The sequence below is a fragment of the Larimichthys crocea genome, chromosome XXIII, assembly GCF_000972845.2.
Source record: "Larimichthys crocea isolate SSNF chromosome XXIII, L_crocea_2.0, whole genome shotgun sequence".
NCBI classification, from domain to species: Eukaryota; Metazoa; Chordata; class Actinopteri; family Sciaenidae; genus Larimichthys; species Larimichthys crocea.
Genome location: NC_040033.1, coordinates 17,570,806 through 17,590,079, shown reverse-complemented (window position 1 = coordinate 17,590,079; position 19,274 = coordinate 17,570,806). Strand labels below are relative to the sequence as shown.

At 42.5% G+C, this 19,274-nt stretch overlaps 1 protein-coding gene across 2 annotated transcripts in view; it reads right to left on the bottom strand.

Annotated features, from left to right (window-relative positions):
* Positions 1–19,274, bottom strand: part of LOC104922457 (partitioning defective 3 homolog) — a 327,327-nt gene that overhangs the window by 173,154 nt on the left and 134,899 nt on the right. For both annotated transcript variants that reach the window (XM_027274131.1, XM_027274132.1), the window contains exons 6-7: positions 2,723–2,829; positions 1,931–2,014 (exon numbers count right to left, since the gene is read on the bottom strand). In XM_027274131.1, the coding sequence (XP_027129932.1) occupies positions 1,931–2,014; positions 2,723–2,829 (191 nt within the window). The remainder of the gene's footprint in view (positions 1–1,930; positions 2,015–2,722; positions 2,830–19,274) is intronic.

Below are 19,274 nucleotides of genomic sequence, written 5' to 3'. Positions count from 1 at the left end.
GAATTCATTAGTTGCCAAATAGAAGCACAAGGAGTTCGTAGATCCAAGTCCCATATTTCCTAGAAAACAAGGATTAGCAGAGCACTATACCATGCAGCTTCAGTCCATCTTGTGTCTGGGCAGCAGTGATGAGACATGATTCGAACATGACCACCTGCTCTCATCTACTGTCTTTAATCAAATAATAATCCAATCAGGATACGTTTATGCACGGCAATTATGTCCGCAGTTTGTTTACAATTGAAACTGGTCATGGAATGAGAAGTTCATTAAGCAAAGAATGCATCTGCGAGGAACATGTGTACGTGTGTGTGTGTGTGTGTGTGTGTGTACAATCTGAGGTAGATCAGCATTGATGCAGTGTGTAGGAAAAGAAGAGACAGCACGAGTCTGTGTGGGATTATAACACTCAAGTTAAGCCCATACTGTTCAAAAAACTGTATGAGTTCATCTGCAGGTAAGGGTCTGTACATTTCTGGGAGAGTGTGTGTGCATGTGTGCCTCCAGTCTCAGCTCCCTCCTGCAGCTGTCTTCCCATCCTGCTTGGATCTAACTTGATGTCAGTACAGTGAAGCAGAATGCGGGCAGCCGACGCTGGAGTGCCTGCAGTTGCTTGTTTGCTGTCTGGTTTTGCGGTCTGTCTGACCCCTGTGGCCCTGGTCTAGACACTAATGACAGCCTGCTGAGCCTAATGCCTCCTGTCCTAGCTCACAGCACACAGGAAAGAGCCGGGCCAGGCCATTAGCATCATCCCACTGACCAGACGCTAAGTCTTATCATGTCTGAAGTTAATTGAAGGCTCTGATAGCTATTAGTGCCGACCTTAGCTGATGGAGAATTTACTGGCCATGCCGCATTAATGCTATATCTTGCAAGATGCAGGCTTATTTAGAGGGAATACAGAAGAGCCTCGGGATCACAGTGTGTCTAATAAACTGTTGGATTTGAACTTTATTAGAGCAACGTTGCTTGGTGCGACTCATGAAGCATTATTTTCCTCATCTGACTCAGGATAACTCAAAGAGTCACATCTTCTGAGGGAGTCAATCACATGAGGTCAAAGCTAAATATAGTTTCCTGACACTTGCTTATGAACAGCGATGGGATTAGTGTCCCTTAGTGACACGCAGCAATCTTCAATGACAGCCGTCCTCTCTCCCTCAAATGCCATCCCATTTCATCTCCTCACTCTGTCTTTTCACCTCATTCCCCTGCCGCCCTTTCCTAGCGCTGAGTAGTCACATTCACCTTGGTGGTGTGCCAGTTCCTTGGCGTGCGGCAAGGATCTGTGTTCCACACAAGCTTTTAGTTTGATTACATCTGGCCACTTCCTCTGTCCTTTATTTTTTCTGGAATATCTATAAGCTGGGTGCATTCCTCCTCTCGTCCCCTGTCATCGACACTCATCCGTTAAGAAAAGAAAAGAAAACATGCAGGAACAGGAAACAGCCTGAATCACCTTTAAGGCGAAGTGGACACCGTTGTAATAGAGGACATAGGTTAGAATAAAAGGAAAGCAGAACACAATGTGAAAAAAAAAAAAACAGCAGTCAAGAGCAAAACTACTTTCATCTGTTCTTTTTCCCACTGGAGGCTTTTGAGCTGTGATATGAGTGGGGCTGGGTATGGGCGTGGTGTTTCAGCAGAGAGACTCACAAAAATAAAAAAAAAAGATGGCCAGAAGAGTCAGAGTCAGTGAAAAAGACAGCCTGAAGCAACACGTAAAAAAAAAAAAAGAGATGAAGAGGAAAGAACAGAGAACTGAGAGTTAGAAAAAGTGAAATGATAAAAAAAAAAGGTAAAAAAAAAGCAACATCCACAGGGGTTCAGACCAAAGGATACAGGAGACATAGTGGATGGTGAAACTAACTAGATATTGTTGAACACTGAACCACATTGATTCTCAGATTTGATTTGACTTTCTTTTTACCTGACATCCTGCGAACTGAAAGGCACTACGTGGATCCCCAGGGGCCCGCCTTCATTGGACACCTTGACCGGCGTGAGCATGCTCCTGCAGGACGATGATGGATGAGGAGGAGAGAAAAAAGGGGAGGCAGGAGGAGACATGCATGAATAACAAATAATAGGAATGACAAGAAGATGTATAAAAGCAGGATGTAAAAGACAACATAGTCAAACATGGCATGATGTTGATGGGATGTACAGGATGGGGGTAGCTGTGGCCTTATTGCTGCAGACTGCATTGTGTTGTCTATACAAAGTCATCCATTACAGAGTCAGACTGGTGGACCTCAGGGTCGATTAGGGACCCAAATGGAGACTCCAATTAAGTGATTAAGATCACATTGTAGTGCTAAAAGAGAACAGATTAATTGAAAAACGTGAGGAAGGGAGGAGGAGAAGGAGGAGAGGGGGAGGAGGTTAATTTGTGTTGATAAAGACGTGAAGACAAATGAACATAAGCAGCCGTTTATGCAGATGTGTGTGATGATGCTGACAGAAGAAGGTGTGGTCTGGATGTACACTTTGTATTGCTGTCAGGGGACAATATGTGTTTATGTGTTAAGTGATGATATTCTGGCAATTATTAACCTTTCTGTTATCACTTTTTGTCATTTGAATTTCATCAAAACACTTTTCCATGGTGTAGATCTAAATGTAACTGAGCAAGGCTGTGAGCATATGAACAAATAAAGAAGACAAAATCAAGTTGTTTTGTAATTAGTGTAATCAGGGGTCTTTGTTGGGGATCACTCACTCTAGGCTTAACACAGGTGAATGCTCCAATGAGGAATCAGCCCTCCCTACTGGCTCTATCCGTTCAATTCTCCTTTCTTGTTTCATGCGCTCTTCTTCCTCCTCCTCCTAAAAAGAAAGAAAGAAAAAGAAAAAAGACAGGATAAATCATTAAAAGGCTGTTCCAGCAAAGTAAAAAAAAACTCACCCTCTCTCTGTGTCATTATTTCTATTTGGCTGTGCTTGCATCTCCTCCTCTCCTGCCTATATCTCTCCTCAGGCTTTTAATCCAATTACCTGCAGGAACAAGTAACGACCTCTATTCTAAATCAAAAGAGACTTTCAGTAGAGTACAGACGGGAGTACTGATGCTGCCACAGAAACATCCCTCCCCAGCCAAACTCTTCAGCGACTGTAGTGACAAAGTGGCCCTGATCGATTGCTCCTGCTCAATCAATCAGGTCTGGCCTGGGGTGTGGCACTGCTGCCGGATTTTTTTGCGGTGATGCGATCAGGTCTAGAGTGAAGGAAAGTGGTTGAGCCTGCTGTCATTTGTTTCTCCCACTCTCTTCATTTCATTTACTCATCTTCCTTCAGGGCCATTAGGCAGCAGGGCCGGGAGGCGGCGGCTTTTACAGGCCAGGCAGACGTCTGAGGACTTAACTAGGCTCTGCGACGAGACAGAGCAGCTTCATGCTCTCCTTAATGGGGACTGAAATCTTTATCTGAGCTCTCTTTATGGAGATGGTACAGAGCAGGGCACTTACATGCAGTGATGACATACTGCATGTGGAATAGTACTGAGGCATATTTAATAACACAGGGTTCAATTTCAACTAATCATCATCTGTTCAAGGTTAGTTACAAGAGAAGATTCATCATCAAATGACAAGCACAGCGAACATCAAAATGTCTTCATTTTAAAAGGAGAAGGACATTTTGGCTTCCAGTGTCCAGTGTGTGTGTGTGTGTGTGTTTCTGTTCATATGTATATGTATAAGCTTGTCAGCACCCAGACGGTGGATCGTCTCCTTCGGAGGGTTTGCTGAAACGCTTTGTTAGCTGCTGCTATTTCAACGCCCTCACCCCTCACCTTCCTCTTCCTCTCTCTTTTACTAAAATGTCAAGCACATCCAAATAGGTTTTGTGCCTTTCTGGGTTCTTTATGGAAATGGATTCAACCCTTTTCAGAGGCCAGGATATCTTTGGTGACACACAGGCGTGGCACAGAGATACTCTGTCCCCTATTTATTTATTAGAGTCAGAGGTGTGGGCTGTGGATAAGGTGGGATGGGGGCATGAAAATTTCATCAGCAGTCTACCTTAAGAGACCTCAACACACCCTGCTTGTCTGTTTCCTCTCTCTTAACTGTCCGGTATGAAAATGAGTCAGTCAACCAGTCACCCCCGCCTTTAATTATGTGTCAGCTGAGGTCCCTGGTGCCTCGCAGGACCCGTTTTTCACAAAGCCTTTTATGAAAACCTCCCAGATGAGATGGCTGTATTATTATTTTTTTTTTGCACATATATGCTGTGCAGAATGTATCTGGCCACCTGTAAGAATCTATAAATAAAGACAGGAGGGCACAGAGGTAAAATTGGACAAAAACAATAAATATACAACCGTATAAGTCTCTTATATGAGACTGGCTGAACCTGAGGTGTGAAAGCCAAATGCTGACTTTAAAAAAGGACATTTTCATGCTCAGTGAGGAAATGAAGGAAGCAATGGTGCTCAACGCCTCTGTCTCATTAGACAACAGAGTGATCTGAGAGGCGAGCTGATACACAGTGTATCATCACACAAAGTGACATGTAATTAACTTCAGTAACAGTGGCTCTCAGCAACAATCTCCTGTTTGCTCCTGTAGGTGGCAAGTGGATGTGGTGTTTCATTCCCTTTTAGCATCTGCATGCTCAAATGTAGGAAAAACCAGAGATATATGCGACGAGATGGAATAAAGAACGAGTAAAAAAACAACAACATAAGACACAGTTTCTGTGAGTTTTATTGTCGGAGCAACAAGGTGAAGAGATCTTTCACTTGCGCCAAAAGCACAGTGTAAGTAGGCTGGGTGTGTGAATGTGACAGGTAAAATTACCATACAATTGCAGTACTAGTAGATATAAGAGTGGTATCAGAGCAAGGTGATATTTCTATTCAGGTGTACTCCAGACAAATGGTGCGAAAAACCAAGGGGAGGTGTGAAAATCCATGAACCAAATTTCATTTCAGAGCGAGCAAACCAGAGTGAGTTGGCAATGGAGGAGTGGGAATGAGTTGAGGATAAAGGGGCAGAGGAGATAATGGGGAGAATTGCTTTGTTAAAACTGGACAAAGCTGCAAACACAGTGAGACCTTCACTTGTTTCAAGAAGGTCCTTAAGTATTTTCTCCTTGATACAAGTGATCTACCTCAAACCCTCCTGACTTTTCTTCCAAGGACGTCTGTGATCTACCACAGATATTAAAGTGGAATCATTTCTGTTTTGACAGTATTTATATTTTTTTATGAAAACTGTGCTAATGTTTCGCACCTTTAAACTGAAATATACTGACGTACTGTCTCTCTGAAACAAATAACAGACCCGTCTTACACCACTGGTTTTGTTAGTGCCAGTGTTTTGATGTAAGAGCACATTATTGCAGCCGTCAGTGGTGTTTTTATTCTTGTCTTTGCATGCATGACACGCTTCAACTGGCAGTCAATTTCCACTGTAAACAAAGAGGCATGATTGACACTTGACACTGGAATCACGAGGCAATGCTTAAGTGGCCACTGTGGTTCATTAGAGTAAAAACTGGGGATATCCAACCAGCAAGGCCACTTCATTAATGAGACCTCTGACAAAGTCTGCGCTTTCACCAGAGAAACACACAGGCGCATCTAAGACTGAATATGATAAATAACTGTTTGTTAAGACTGACATCTCATGCAGTCAAGTACACAGAGCTGTTGAGTTCTTCCTTAGTGGCTGACTGCTGAGTGGGTATTGCAGGGGTCAGTGTCTCCTTGTGACCAGGGGTAGCAGAGGAAGCCAGCTCCCTTTATATTCACTGCCAGCCCACTTATTGTCTGTCCTCGTGTCAGTGGCAAAGCCAAGTACTGAGTGACAGCAGAGGAGCGATGCAGGCTAAATATACATCCATCTTTCTCTGCCCCTCCACTCACCCTATTTTCTCTTCTTCTTTGTCTCTCCATCATTCTGAATCTCTCTAAAAACCCTCCATTTCTTCCTCCCCTGAGTGCTTTTAGCACCCCGTTGATCCCTTGGTAACCAGTGGAGTGGGGAAGCAACAAGGCTTTTCAACTCTCCGTTGCACTCTTTCCTATCTCCCTCCCTCGTCTCTTTCCCTTCCTCCTATGCAGTAGGGAAGGCTTGGAGCCCTGATCCGTGGCCAAAAAATCCACTAGCCTCTTTAACAATGAAGGGAAGAAGAAGCAAGGGGTTATGGGCTTGGCCATCGGACAGCTGCAGCATTAGATTATTGAGACTCGTATAAGAAAAAGGGGGAGAGAGGGATAGAGAAAGAGAGAGAGGAAGAGAAAAGTGCATAGTCTTGTTACCTTCAAATGGACAGGCAGGTTAGAATGTAAAGAGGACAGAGAGAGAAAGAAGAAAGTGGGTGGATGGGAGTGAGGTAGCAGCTGTCCGCTCAGAGTGGGAAATACTGTACACACCCACACACACACACACACACACACACACATACTGAAGTCCACTGCTCGAGGGTTGGGGCAAGGGGTGTGTGCTGAGGAGCTGTCATCCACCATCAAGCACTGTTCTAAATGACACCTACTGTAAGTGTGTGTACGTGCGTGCATGTGTGTGTGTGTGTGTGTGTGTGTGTGTGTGTGTCATACCATTAGCTATGGGCAAGTACAACATGTAGTTGTTAGGGGAAAAGGGGGGAGGAGAACTCCTCCTGAGCCCATCTTTGGCATCAAGGGCTTAACAAGGACAGGTTCAAAGGGCGCAGCGAGTGGTGTGTTTCTGGCCACCACCCCTCCTTTAGGGCTGAGTTCCACATCTGGGTGACAGCTTCATGACTGGAACAGGCCTCCGTGTCAGACGGTGTCACGCATTCCCTTACAATGGGCTGTCTATGCCCGGCAGAACAATGGAGGCCAAAGAACAGGATATAGAAATGTCTCGAAATGAACAATGCGGTGTGTCCACTGTATGAAGAAATAAAGGAAACAAGCAATTTAGCCAGAGCATTTAGCAAAATGGCTGATGAAATATTTAGAAAGACCCTCCCTCCAGATCTGGCCAGCTAAAAATATGAAACATTAATTGTGCAAGGTGACATACGCCCCTTAAGGAAACATTAAACCAGCCAAAGGTAACAAACGATGGCGACATGTGAAAAGAATCTGTTTTCAGTGAGCAGAGAAAAAAGAAAAAAGAAAAAGCTGCCCAGGCTTTTCCTCTCCTTCACAAAAGGTTAAGGAGCCATAATTGTGCCGTCATTACCTCCAGTTAATGCAGTTCAACTAAACACTGTACAACAGACAAGACCAAACAGGACTTTACAGCACCACTGCATTGCACAATGGCTTTGACATACAAAGACAAGCTGCCGGTAATAACTCCTAATAGTCCTATTAAAGTTCCTTTGACCTCACGAAGCAATTACCAATATTTTTCCATCTTAACTGCAGCCAGAATCTCACTGTTTTCAATCAGCAGTTAAAAGAGGCTTTATAGCTTTGGACACCTTCATTTGAAGAACAGATGATCTAAGCTTGTGTACTTCAAAAATGGAACAGCAGCCTTCACCAGCAGCTGCCCATGGATGACATATGCAGTGTGTAGGGTGACCTGGTCATAGCTGTGACAGAATTGACCACACATGGATGATTCTTCATGTTACAGAAGGTCTTTTATCCCTTATATTCATCCCCTCAGAGGAAACTACCATTACAACCAAATTAGGGACCAAAATGGCCTCTGTAAATAGATTGGATATGACTGTTGCACCCAAAGACCCAACCCCACCCTCTTCACCACCCTTAACCCTTTACTCTGCCACTCGCCTATTGGACTCCAATGCCATTAAAACAACCAATATGTCACAATGACAAAGATTATGAGACACTTATTTACATTTATGTTGGGGATAAGGGAACATTATAAAAGGCTGGGCGAAGAGATAAACTGGTTAGTGGATGATGAGAGGGTCATAATGACCTCCTTTATTCTACCCACAAGTTCCCTAAATGGTACTTAATGGGTGTCAGCAGAGAGGCCAAAACTGGTTTCAGCATACTTTCTTATCTTCTTTATATTGTTATGATCTTAAGCATCATGGTGATGTAACTTAATGGTGATTTCAATACACTGCAATGAGGATTTATAGTGTTGATGTGAAGGGAGTTGTACACAGAATATAAAACATAGTACTGAGGGTATTAGGCAGTTTTTCAGTGAATGTTTCATTTGTTTGGCAAACTATTGGCTCCCTGATGGACTGGGAACTGCAGATCTGGAAAGAAATCAAAGCAGTGTGACCTCTGTGTCGGCTATCTCTTGCTTTGTATGTGTGTGAGGGAGAGGGAGAGAGGTGGGGAGGCTAGGTACTACCCTATGTTTGTGTGCCAAGGGGAGAAGCTGAGGCAGTGCCTGTCCTCTGATGAGGACACGTGTTGTCTTTCGTATTTCACACCCCACACCCATGGGCTCCTGCCCTGTTCAAAGCAGACCACTTGCATTCCTGATTAGATGTATTCCTTTTGATAATGAGGAGAGGGAGTCAAATATGTGTTGTTTTGCTGGGTTAGGACAGTAGGGAGTGTGGTTGGGTAGGAAGAACCTGTTCTGAATAGGAAGCATTGGCAGGTTTTTAAGAAACATAAAAATGTGTTAGGGACCAACTTTTTTGATTCAGCAAAGTTCACACTGACTCAGTTATGTATTTCTGTATATATCATCACTTTTCATGCACCAATGCATGTGTGTACTGCTAACAAGGCAGCAGTGATAGACATTTAATCACTGTGAAATTGCTACAGTCTGTCTGAAATGATGAAGAACTTTCTGCAGCACTGTTAATGATGCAGCATTTTTTTTTAGCGCATCTTCATAGCCATAAGGCCTCATAATCAGCTAATGCCAGCTATTTATTAAATTCTCAAGTACATATTTTCCTGCCAGTGATATGCATGGCATATTATATTCCCAATTTGGCCAAATTTAATATAACCCCCCCCCATCTCAACACCCCTTTTTTAATCAACAAAGAACTCTTCTCCGCCTTTAAATCTGTCCCTCTTTGTTTTGTTTTGGAAATACATGGCTTCTGGCTCATAAAAGTTCAGGCTCTGACGTGAATTTGCTTAAAGCAAATTACAGGGACAGACAGGTTCCTAATGCTGTTAAGCAAATTAGATCAGAGATGTGAGGCTGCATTTGTCCACATCAGGACGGAGAGCGGCGAGATGTGGCAGGGTGGGGGTGAGAGGCTGGGCTGATATTTGGAGAAACAAAGGGCCTGTCTCTGTCTTTACTCTGCTCATTCTCCCTCTTTGTCTCTTCACTATGATCTTTGTCTCTTCTTTTGTCTCTGACTCCGTCACTGATAGACCTGCTGTGTGTGGAATACATCATCTGCCAGTGCCTGTTTCATATCAGGCCTGTACTGATCTATCAATGACACGGCTGCCTTTGCCTTTGCCCACTGTATCGTTAAATTGCACTTTAATTAAATTAGGCCTGCTAATTATGAGGGCTTAAATCAATCACCAGGTCAATAACAAAGACTCAAAGCGGACGGAGAGGCCTGAGACTTTTTCGAAAACCTCATCAATAATGGCCACAACCGGAGCAGACCACTCCTGTACCAGAGAGCCGGAGGTTCAAACGGGTAGGAATTACTCCGAATTGAGTTATCGTCACCGGCTTTTGTCCAGAGCACTTCTAACTCTTACAAGCTCTGTGAATAATGGTGTTTGAATACTGTAGAAGTGTTTCAAAGAGTTCAAATGTGCATTGCATTCCGCGTTATAATAACACTTCAAAGAGGTGTTTAAAGCAGATTTAGAGTTTCTGGCGCATAATAGTTGCTCCAAAAAATAGTTCAAAAGGGATATTATGAGTTTTCAGACACCTGGTTTGCGTAAAGGGAGGTGATTCTGAACAGATAATCCTGGGGGGGGGCAGTCCCACTGAGTGTACGGTCCCACCTGCGTCCCAGGTCTTTACCCATGCATTAAAAAGAGCTCTGTGGTGCTTTTCACAGATTAATCATCATTTTGAGCTTATTGAGTGGGAGGACAGTCTGCTTTCCACTGCTCAGAACGTTTAATCCATCTTTCAAACTGTGAAGGTCAGTGAGCGAATGTTAGCCCCGTTGAAATAATTGAGGGTGTTTGAATTTCAATGAGAGCTCCCAGGGTTCAGATCGGGATTATAATTAAATACATTTTCTTTTTTAATGTATCATTATTTTTAGTAGCCGGTGTTGCAATTACGTGAGTCAGAATCACACTGACTTATTGAGTAGCTTGGCGGTTGCCAATAAACTGAACTCCCTACACAGCCAACTTGTCATCCTATTTAATACAACTGTTACTGTCATGCAAATGTTGTATCAGCAAGTAATAATGGCTGCACTGGCAAAGGAAATGCAGAGAAAAGCTTTTCGCAGTAGAATCTCATCCATCTCCTATAGGATGTTTTAACACCCTGTGACCTCAAACTCTAAATTCACTGAACATGGAGAAGAAAGAAGGAATGAGTGAATGGTGTTGAACTATGAATAATTAAGTGGTAAAGCTTTGGTACACATTTCAGTGAGTTATTACAGGGGTTGAGCCAGCTATTCCATGGATCAGCCATTGTTTGCTGCCTTGTTTGAGCAGGTGGGGTGGGTGGTGAGTGGGGGCTCATCTGTAGCATCATGGGAGCAGTGTGGGGCGAGGTGGGGGCCTCTTTCCATTTCATTTTAATTGGAAGCTGAAATTCTTGGATAAAAGGCAGACAGAAAGCCATTTAACCAAGTCCTTCTCTCAGCCAGGGCTAAATGAAGAGGGCCGGGTGGAGATGAGGGGCCTGTGGAGGGGCAGTAATGAAGAGAGGTCCCAAAAGACTCTAGCAATCTAGTGGACCCAAGAGGGTGGGTGGCAGGTGTGGTTGCTTTAGTGGAGAAGGAAAAAAGGAAAGACGAAAGAAAAAGCAACAAACTGGAACATTCTTGTAATAATTTTGATATAAAAAGTTTTTTTCTTTGTGGCTCTGAGTACAATGAGTGCAAAGTTCTACAAAAAATCGATTGATCAACGGAGTGTGCTCATTGGAGGATCGTTGAAGATAATCTGCTTGCTAAATACAAAAACAAGTGATTGCAATCACTGATGAGATAAGAGCACAGGGAAATCATCAAGTGTCACAACAAACAAGACAGATCCGATCACAGGTAGTCAATTTGCAGGATGAGAACATTGTACATGTGTAAACAGATGCCTCCAATGCACCAACTGAGCAAAAACGGGATACTTGTTCATATGTTTAAATATATATGAATGACATATAGGAATATTGTTCATATTTCAGCCAATCATATTACACCATCAGCAGGAGTCTCATCTTCCAACCCAGACACAGACACACATAAACCCCAATGAGCAAAGCAACTCCACTGTTTTGAAATGTAAAAGGTTGCCAGCGTGGTTCTTGTTGAATCATAAATACATGTGGGAACATCAGAGTATCTTGTGATGGAGTTCAGCAGGGGTGCTATTGCACACAACAGCTCCTATGGCCTGCGTGCGTTGACCATAAAGAAGACGAGAAATTTCCAATGGAAAACTGCTCTGCAGGAAGAAGAGCGGCCCATTACAAGGTGCTCCCTGTTGGAATGACACCATTACCTCCATCTAGGATATTCCGAATTCCATGTGTGCATCCAACCTTGCAGCACTCAAAGGATTATACCAGTGAGTCTGCATGTTTTACTGCAGAAGAATTTCCAAAGTATGGCTACATTTTTCAGTTTTTTCAATGTTTTCAGACATCCACGACAACCGCTGGTGTCCATTCATTTCACTGAAATATGAAGATTAAAACTAGCTTGAGATAGGCAATCTATCACTGGGAACATATTACCTTTATGAAACTTACTGTACATTGTCATGGTACTGCAGTCGAGCGCGGTATAATTTGTCTTCTGTGTGGTAAATTAATGTGTTGGTGAGATGCTCGCACATCCATTTTTTTTAGATTTTACCAAACCAGCCTTGTAATAAAAGGAGATACAAAATATTAACCATCCTGATCCTTTTCTTCTGGTTTGAGCTGACCAAAAAGCAAGTGAATCGGGGATGTAAGAGCTTCCTGTCAGAAGACAAACTATATTTTTGTACTTTCATCTCCCTTGCAAGATCAAAATAACATTTAAGGAGAATAAGACAAGTGACACTATGTTAGCTGGGATTGTTTATGGACTGTATCTTAAGGAAATGGTTTAGTCATCTTCAGCATCTTTAGCATCTTCACACTGCACTGAAGTGAATGAAAACCAATGACTGCTCGCATGCACCTGTGCTTTTAGTGGTGAAGCTATATTCACTTCTGTTTAAAGTGACATACAATAAATGACGAGGTAGAAAATGCTCAAGGACAATTTGACTGAACACTTGTATTGCTGGGATCATAAGTGAATGTTTTATTGGGTAACATCTTTATTTTGTTGTGGCAGCAATGCCTTTACAATTACATTATGCTACCACATATATCCCTGCATATATCCTTTATAAGTTAAGTAAGCTTTTCTCAATCAAAACTAGATAGAAATGGTGCACAATTGAGAAAAAAGCAATATCTGAATGAATCCAAATACCTCTTAGTGGTGCAGCACAAAGTGGTTGGCTACCATGGCTACATGTGTATAAGAGGAACAGAAATGGACTGATTGGCCCACTAACAACTCTCTTCTCCTTTCCATCTCTCTTTTATAGGCTTTCTATTCCTCCATCTCCTTGGCTCTGAAATGACACTGCCTCATTCCTCTCTGTTCGCATCCAACTGTGACCGCTTTTGTTCTCCGGCCGATGCAAATGAAATGGGCCGAGGTGGCGAAGCAGCTCCGTCTCGTGTTTCTCTGTGGCCCCGAGATGTGGATGTTTACTGTCGGCCGGGGCCTTATTACATTCCTTCAGCAACTTAAAAGCATTGGCCCCCTAATGGGACCTATAAAACAGTGAGAAAAGCCTATTGTGACAATGGGCCTCATTGTGTCAGAGTGGACTCATTTGGCACTCTGTGGAGAGTGGAAATGTGGCATATTAAAAAAAATGCAGTGAGGGAAATAAAGGGTGAGAAAGTAGGAAGAAATCAAATAAATAAGAGTGAATGACTTCACACTGTGGGAAACCCGGCATTGTCAATCACCAAAGTCCATCTAGTGCCTCAGCGCTGGGCATAAAAAGAGCTTAGCTATTTAGCTGTAGCTGTTGCAGAATATACTTCCACTGGCTGCTGTGTGTTTGTTTATCATTTGTCTTTTGAAATAGAGTTTCGGTGCTGATATTTTTTGAGTGATCATTTAAGGAAGACATCTTTTCAAGCTTGGGTGTACTCCACAGTAACACCACGCTCCTCTTATAAAAAGACACCACACTTTCCTCCAAAGCCCAGACACTTCGTCCTATGAGAAAAGTACAGTGATTCAACTGAAGATGTCAGAAGATAAGCACAAAATTATTTCACCTTAAGAAACAACGTTGAGAGTGTGTATCTTCCTCTCCCAGCTTTGTTCTCTGCTGCCCACGCTGGTTTGGCTCCATGCTGGCGGCCCCGTTTTATTCCCTGAAGTCATTATTGTCTTCGGCTAAGGTGCCCCTGCTCCCTGTGATTTGTGGGTAATGAGCTGGCACCCCTCTGCCCGTGTTCAATTATTCTCATTGAGAAAGTGATTTCTCACTCCACGGAGCAAATCGGAGAAGGTGCAAGCGTGAACTCTAATCAAGAATTAACACGTTCACAACCAGCAGTGCGGAGAGGGATAGCCACCCTGATACTGTAGAGGTGGTGTAGGTGGGGACAAGTGACAGACAACAGACAAGTGACGGTCACTGAGGTTTTTATTGGATGTGGATCGTCAGTATATCCACTTGTCTGGTGTTTTGAAGTCGAACTGAGGAAGGAATTGAGTAAAACTTGTCAAAAAGGTGATGTGTTTACATCTGAAGCAAAAACAACCCTGCTGGGGGACTGTTTGCAGTGATGGCATGAATGTGCAAGGCAGACGACATCTAAGCAGCAATTAACCACGGAGAGATGGAGCGGAGAGAGGAGGAGTGGAGAGGACGAGTGCAAACTGGAGAGAAAAACAAAGATGAGAGGAGATGAAGAGCACCACGAGCTCAGTGACTACTAATGACTTGACAGGAGGAACAGAGGAGGAGAGAGGAAGACAAGGAAGGACAAGTATGTATGAAACTAGATATGTCACTTTATGCAAATAAATCAAGATGATACTGATGTTTTATTAACTACTGAATATCATGAAGATGAAGTATTAACTGTAGACTTGCATCAAAGCTATTAATCATTCATTTCAATGCAACATTCATGTTGTTTTTGTTGTTTACTTTTATTTACCAAATGCTTTTCACTCTGACAATACATAAAAGTAGTCAAAATTGAAAAATGGCATAAAAAGCTTGTGGGTCACTATCAAGCCCAAATCATTCAAACTCTAATCTGAACTGTCTAGTCACACGCACATCCACACACAGCCTGCAGAGCAAGACAGGTGAAACATTTTCAAGCCTTATTCACACCGGGGACGTAAGTGCAACGGAACGGATGCGCCGCGGTCACCGGAGCTGATCGCTGCCATTCTAATCAATGAAAGCATTCCCACCGGGCGCGCCGCGGAACGTCTCAGCAGCGTCCCAACAGCGACTCTCCGCGCTGCAGCGCTGTCATTCCATAGCACTTCCATTTTTGATGCGAGCCGTTGCTAAACCGCGTAAATCTCAACAGAGCAGAGTGCACCAGACAGGAAATCTGACACAGAATCAACGTAATACATTTCCACCCCCTTTCAAAATAAAACAATACACAGTTCATGTAGCCTATCACAACTTCACATCAACATTACGTCATGACCGGTGGTCTCAACTGTTTGTTGTCTTTTACTTTATGCACAGTTTAACGTGGACGTACGATTCTCGCGTGATCGCGTGATCTCTCGTGAATACAGCTGGCTCGCTATGCTGCCGTTATGCTGCCGTCACACGCCCAGTAGGGACTGATGCTGGGCAGAGGACGGAACTAAACCGCAGCACTTACGTCCCCGGTGTGAATCCCCAGTCAGGCTACAGCACAGAGGATAGAGAAGAGGTGTTGGCAACTTCCTAAAAAAATGCCTGCCGCCTCCTCTCCTGTTCAGGCGAGATAACAGTAAAGACATGATTTGCACAGTTCTCAATAAAGAAAGGAAATTAAATGAAGAGCAAGAACAAACGAGATATCTTGTTTAGAGGGGAAACAAAAGGCCAAAATGCTATGAAACTTTGTCATGGAACAAGAGTGAATGGCAGATTTTTTTGTTCCTCTTCTTTCCAAAGAGGATGATTGCCAATTCTGAGTAGAGCAACATTTTCAGCCCTGCTGACGGCCTTTTCACACACTGTCCTTGGGAACTACATTTGTCTGCTGTGTTATGTGCTTGGGATTAAGTTGTGAAAGTTGCTCTGAATTGTTAAGCACTTATTTCTATCATTCTCATTCTCTCACTGTCCCCGTGTGTCTATGTTGTGTGTGTGTGTGTATGTGTGTGTGTGTGTGTGTGTGTGTGAAGGTGAGAAGGGAGTCATCCTGAATGCTAATACAGCCAAGTGAGAAAGGCTTATGGGCAGAAAAGCTGGTGGACGATTAACTCTCCTGGTCTCAGCACACACACACACACACACACACACACACACACACACACACACACACACACACACACACACACACACACATACACATCACTAACTATTTTTTTTACCAAGATGTTAAGTTAATAATGGGATGTTAAATAGCATTGTTTTCATAATTGCTCATTTACACATCTACAATCTATTTTCACAGCTTGGGAATAAATCAACTTAATGACACTACCAACAGTGTGTGTGTGTGTGTGTGTGTGTGTGTGTGTGTGTTACCGGCTCTCATCCTCTTAACACGCACACTTATTCAGAATGACACTACATCTGTACTAATATAATTTGTTGCTGCAGGCTGTGTGCAGGGTTCTACACAGCTGGTGGTGGCTCAAACATACAGAAGTGAAACTTTATGAGCAAAGTTATCAAATTTAGACTTTGCTATTTAGTTCTAAAAATATGGTCAGTGCCAACACATTGGGTGTTTCTTTGCATTTTTAGATACCAGATGATATTGCCACTCCCAGTACAGGGAGGTTAGATGTCATGGTTCTCCTAAAAGAGGGAATAAATAGAGGGATGCAAAAGGAAAGCTTCAGCAGGTGCATGGTTAGCTATTTAAGACATACAGTAAGTACTTAAATAAAAGTACACAGTGAAGAAAAATGGCTGCTATGAAAGTTTTACTATGATATATTATACCACGCGATTATCATGACTGATGCTGATTGAGGTAGAGCTCATTTTTATCTACTTAATATACTGTTTATTCACAATGTGGTATATTTTATATGTTCATCACGATGTTTTGTTTGTAAAATCTTCTGATCACTATAGCTGTCAGACAAGGATATAGTTCATTCAAAAGCACATTATATCATGGAAATAAATGGAGCAGAAGTCAAACGTAACACCATTGGAAATATTAACCAATACCTCAGCCGTGTACCGACACACATTACATTCTATTAATGTAACAGCTTAAACAACAACAGTATTAAGGGGCAATATGAGATCAACGAGACTAAGGCTGAACATAAAGTGTGAAATTATAAGCGTGAGTGTATTTCTTTTGTGTCCATAATGTAAGTTCAATGAGGATAGTGCAGTGGGCAAAGTGTTCTCACTTCAAGTTCACTCACCAACAACAGGCTGGGTCACTCAACAAGCACTACAAGTCAGCACAATGCTAAAGCTAACCAAGCCCACTTAAAGGTGACCAGTGCTAAATGAGGCTTAAAAAAGAGTGCAGGCCTTAGAGAGAGATGTCAGGAAAAAAACCTGCTCTGGTCTGTTTGGGGTCATGGAGTTCAGACAGAGGTTCAGTGGCCACGGCTAATTAAGAGATGAGAGGCCATTGTGTTGCTCAGGGCTCCACTGTTCTCACTCATGTCTGTTCTAACTCTGCTGAGCTGCCATTTATACAACACTGACAGAGGTGGGAAAAACCATGCCATAAATGTACAGCCTGTGTTTATTATCGGATTCTTAAATTCAGTCATTTCTTGAGGAAATTCTTTAATACAAAATAAAGTCACAATAGGTCAGAATAAATATTGCCTAGAATCACAAATGGCACACTTTATAAAGTTTAAAATTAAGTTCACACCATGACAGCTTTTTTTACTCCTCTTTGAGAAGCACAAACACACTAGGTAGCAGATTAAATTAATTGTTCAAGTCACATTTTTCTTTTGCCGCGTAGAGAGAGCGAGAAACAGCAAAATGGGAAGAGGGCTACAAACAGAGATAATACTTAATAGAGAAAAAAGAATAAGAGAAAAAGAAAGTGCTTTTTTTGTTGGTACTGCTGTACGCCTGGAATCAATGTTGAATACACAGCAGCACCTACTGGTCAGGCCCACTGGGCAGCAATATGAAGAGACATGGAGAGTACATCTATACATATGAATATGCATACACTGAATAGACTAAATGTGTGCCCTGATCCACTCCTGAAACCTTTTCGGAGCTCGCTGACCTTCCTGTTTGTGTTTCAGGCAGAATTAAGAGGCAAGTCCTGGATAAGTACAAGGTCCTCTCTGCAGACACAGGACACCACAGTGGGACTGATTACACCGCTCTGGAATGTCGGTTGCTGTTTTTCTGTGCACTCTCCTGCACACAGAAAAAAAAACCAATCTGCTCTTTATCAAACATGGGTTCTGATTTATCTAAAACGAATGCACACACACACACACACACACACACACACAGACAAATGCTGTATTCACCAGATAGCACTGGAATGAAGAGAGAGACGAAAAAACAGTGTATGGGTTGAGGTTAGAGAGGAGCTCACCTGTTTGTAAGTCACTCAGACAGACAGGTACAGGCAGAAAGAGAAAGAGAGACAGAAAGAAAGTCTGTGTCAGTCAGTCAGCCAGGGTTTGGGGGTGACTGCTGTGTTTTCTCTCCATGCTCAACTGCTCTAACATTGCCCGCAGCTCGCCTCAGGGTTTGCAGACTGTGTGGGCTTTACCAACATGCTAGTCAGGAGTGTAGACTAAGTTCACTAACCAACAACAGCTCAGAGAATTAAATACTAACTTCCACGCAGGATGGACTTGCCCAGGGGATTTAGTGTCATATTTTATTCTGTTTTTTTTTTGTTGTTGTTTTTTTTTCTACTTTGTGATATTTAGATTCTGTTTTCCACTGTAATACTGTATGTAAGTGAAAATTAAGCTATAGCTTGACAGTATAAAGTCCATAAAACATAAACCAACCAAGCAAAAAAGTATTCTGTTTTGTCAATCTGGGTGTTATCATATTTCTGTCTAGTAAGTATTGGGAAATTTGTAAAACTCAGTTATGCCAAGGATACCTACAGCTTTCCCAAACAGAGAAAGTAAACCCCAACGTAAAGAGTCCACTGAGGTCAACTGGCTGCTACACTTATACAGTTGGACCAAAAATGTGAATAACACTCACAAATGCTGAAATTCCTCTTTAAAGTTTAAAAGGATTTACAAACTTCGCACTTTGGGAAAAAAATAATAATAATTACATTTCATTCATACATTCATTCACTGGGCTTTATTTCTATAGGTAGTAATTGTGCAAAAATAAAGCTGCGCTGTGTGAGAACCAGTAAAACAACTGTTGGCTTCAAACTGAATTGAGAGACGAAGAATAAAAAGGGAGGAAAAAAAAAACATTTTGTTGACGAATCAGCTCACAAATCTGCCAGTCTGTGTTTGTTGTGAGGAATCTTTGATGTGAGAAGAGAAAAGGAAGGGAGCGTGTTCACGCTGCTCCTTGCTCTTTTCTTCCGGTTTGAAGTTGAACTGACTCGTCTCCTTTCAACGTGTTGGCTCGATGATTTAGCTGGGCACCTCGCCACTTTCCTTCCCTTTAAAACTCGCCAGACAAGGTGTCTCATTTAGACAACAAAGAGAGGGAGGCACTCCGACAGTTGGAGGCTTGATCAAAGATGTCTGATCAGAGCTGTTCCCACTCAGACGTGTTTTTGACTCGGTTATGTAAGGCTTTTGTTTTCTTTCTGTTTCTCTGAATCTCTCTCTCTCTCTTTTATTTTGCTATGTTTTGTCATGGCTGTTTGAAACTGCAGTATACTGGAAGCCAACACATGATAATCAGTATTTGTAATAAACTATCTTTCTACCAAATACCAAAGCCTTAAACTCTGAACTTTTTTGGAACACTTCAAACATCTCTGTGTTCCTCCATGTGA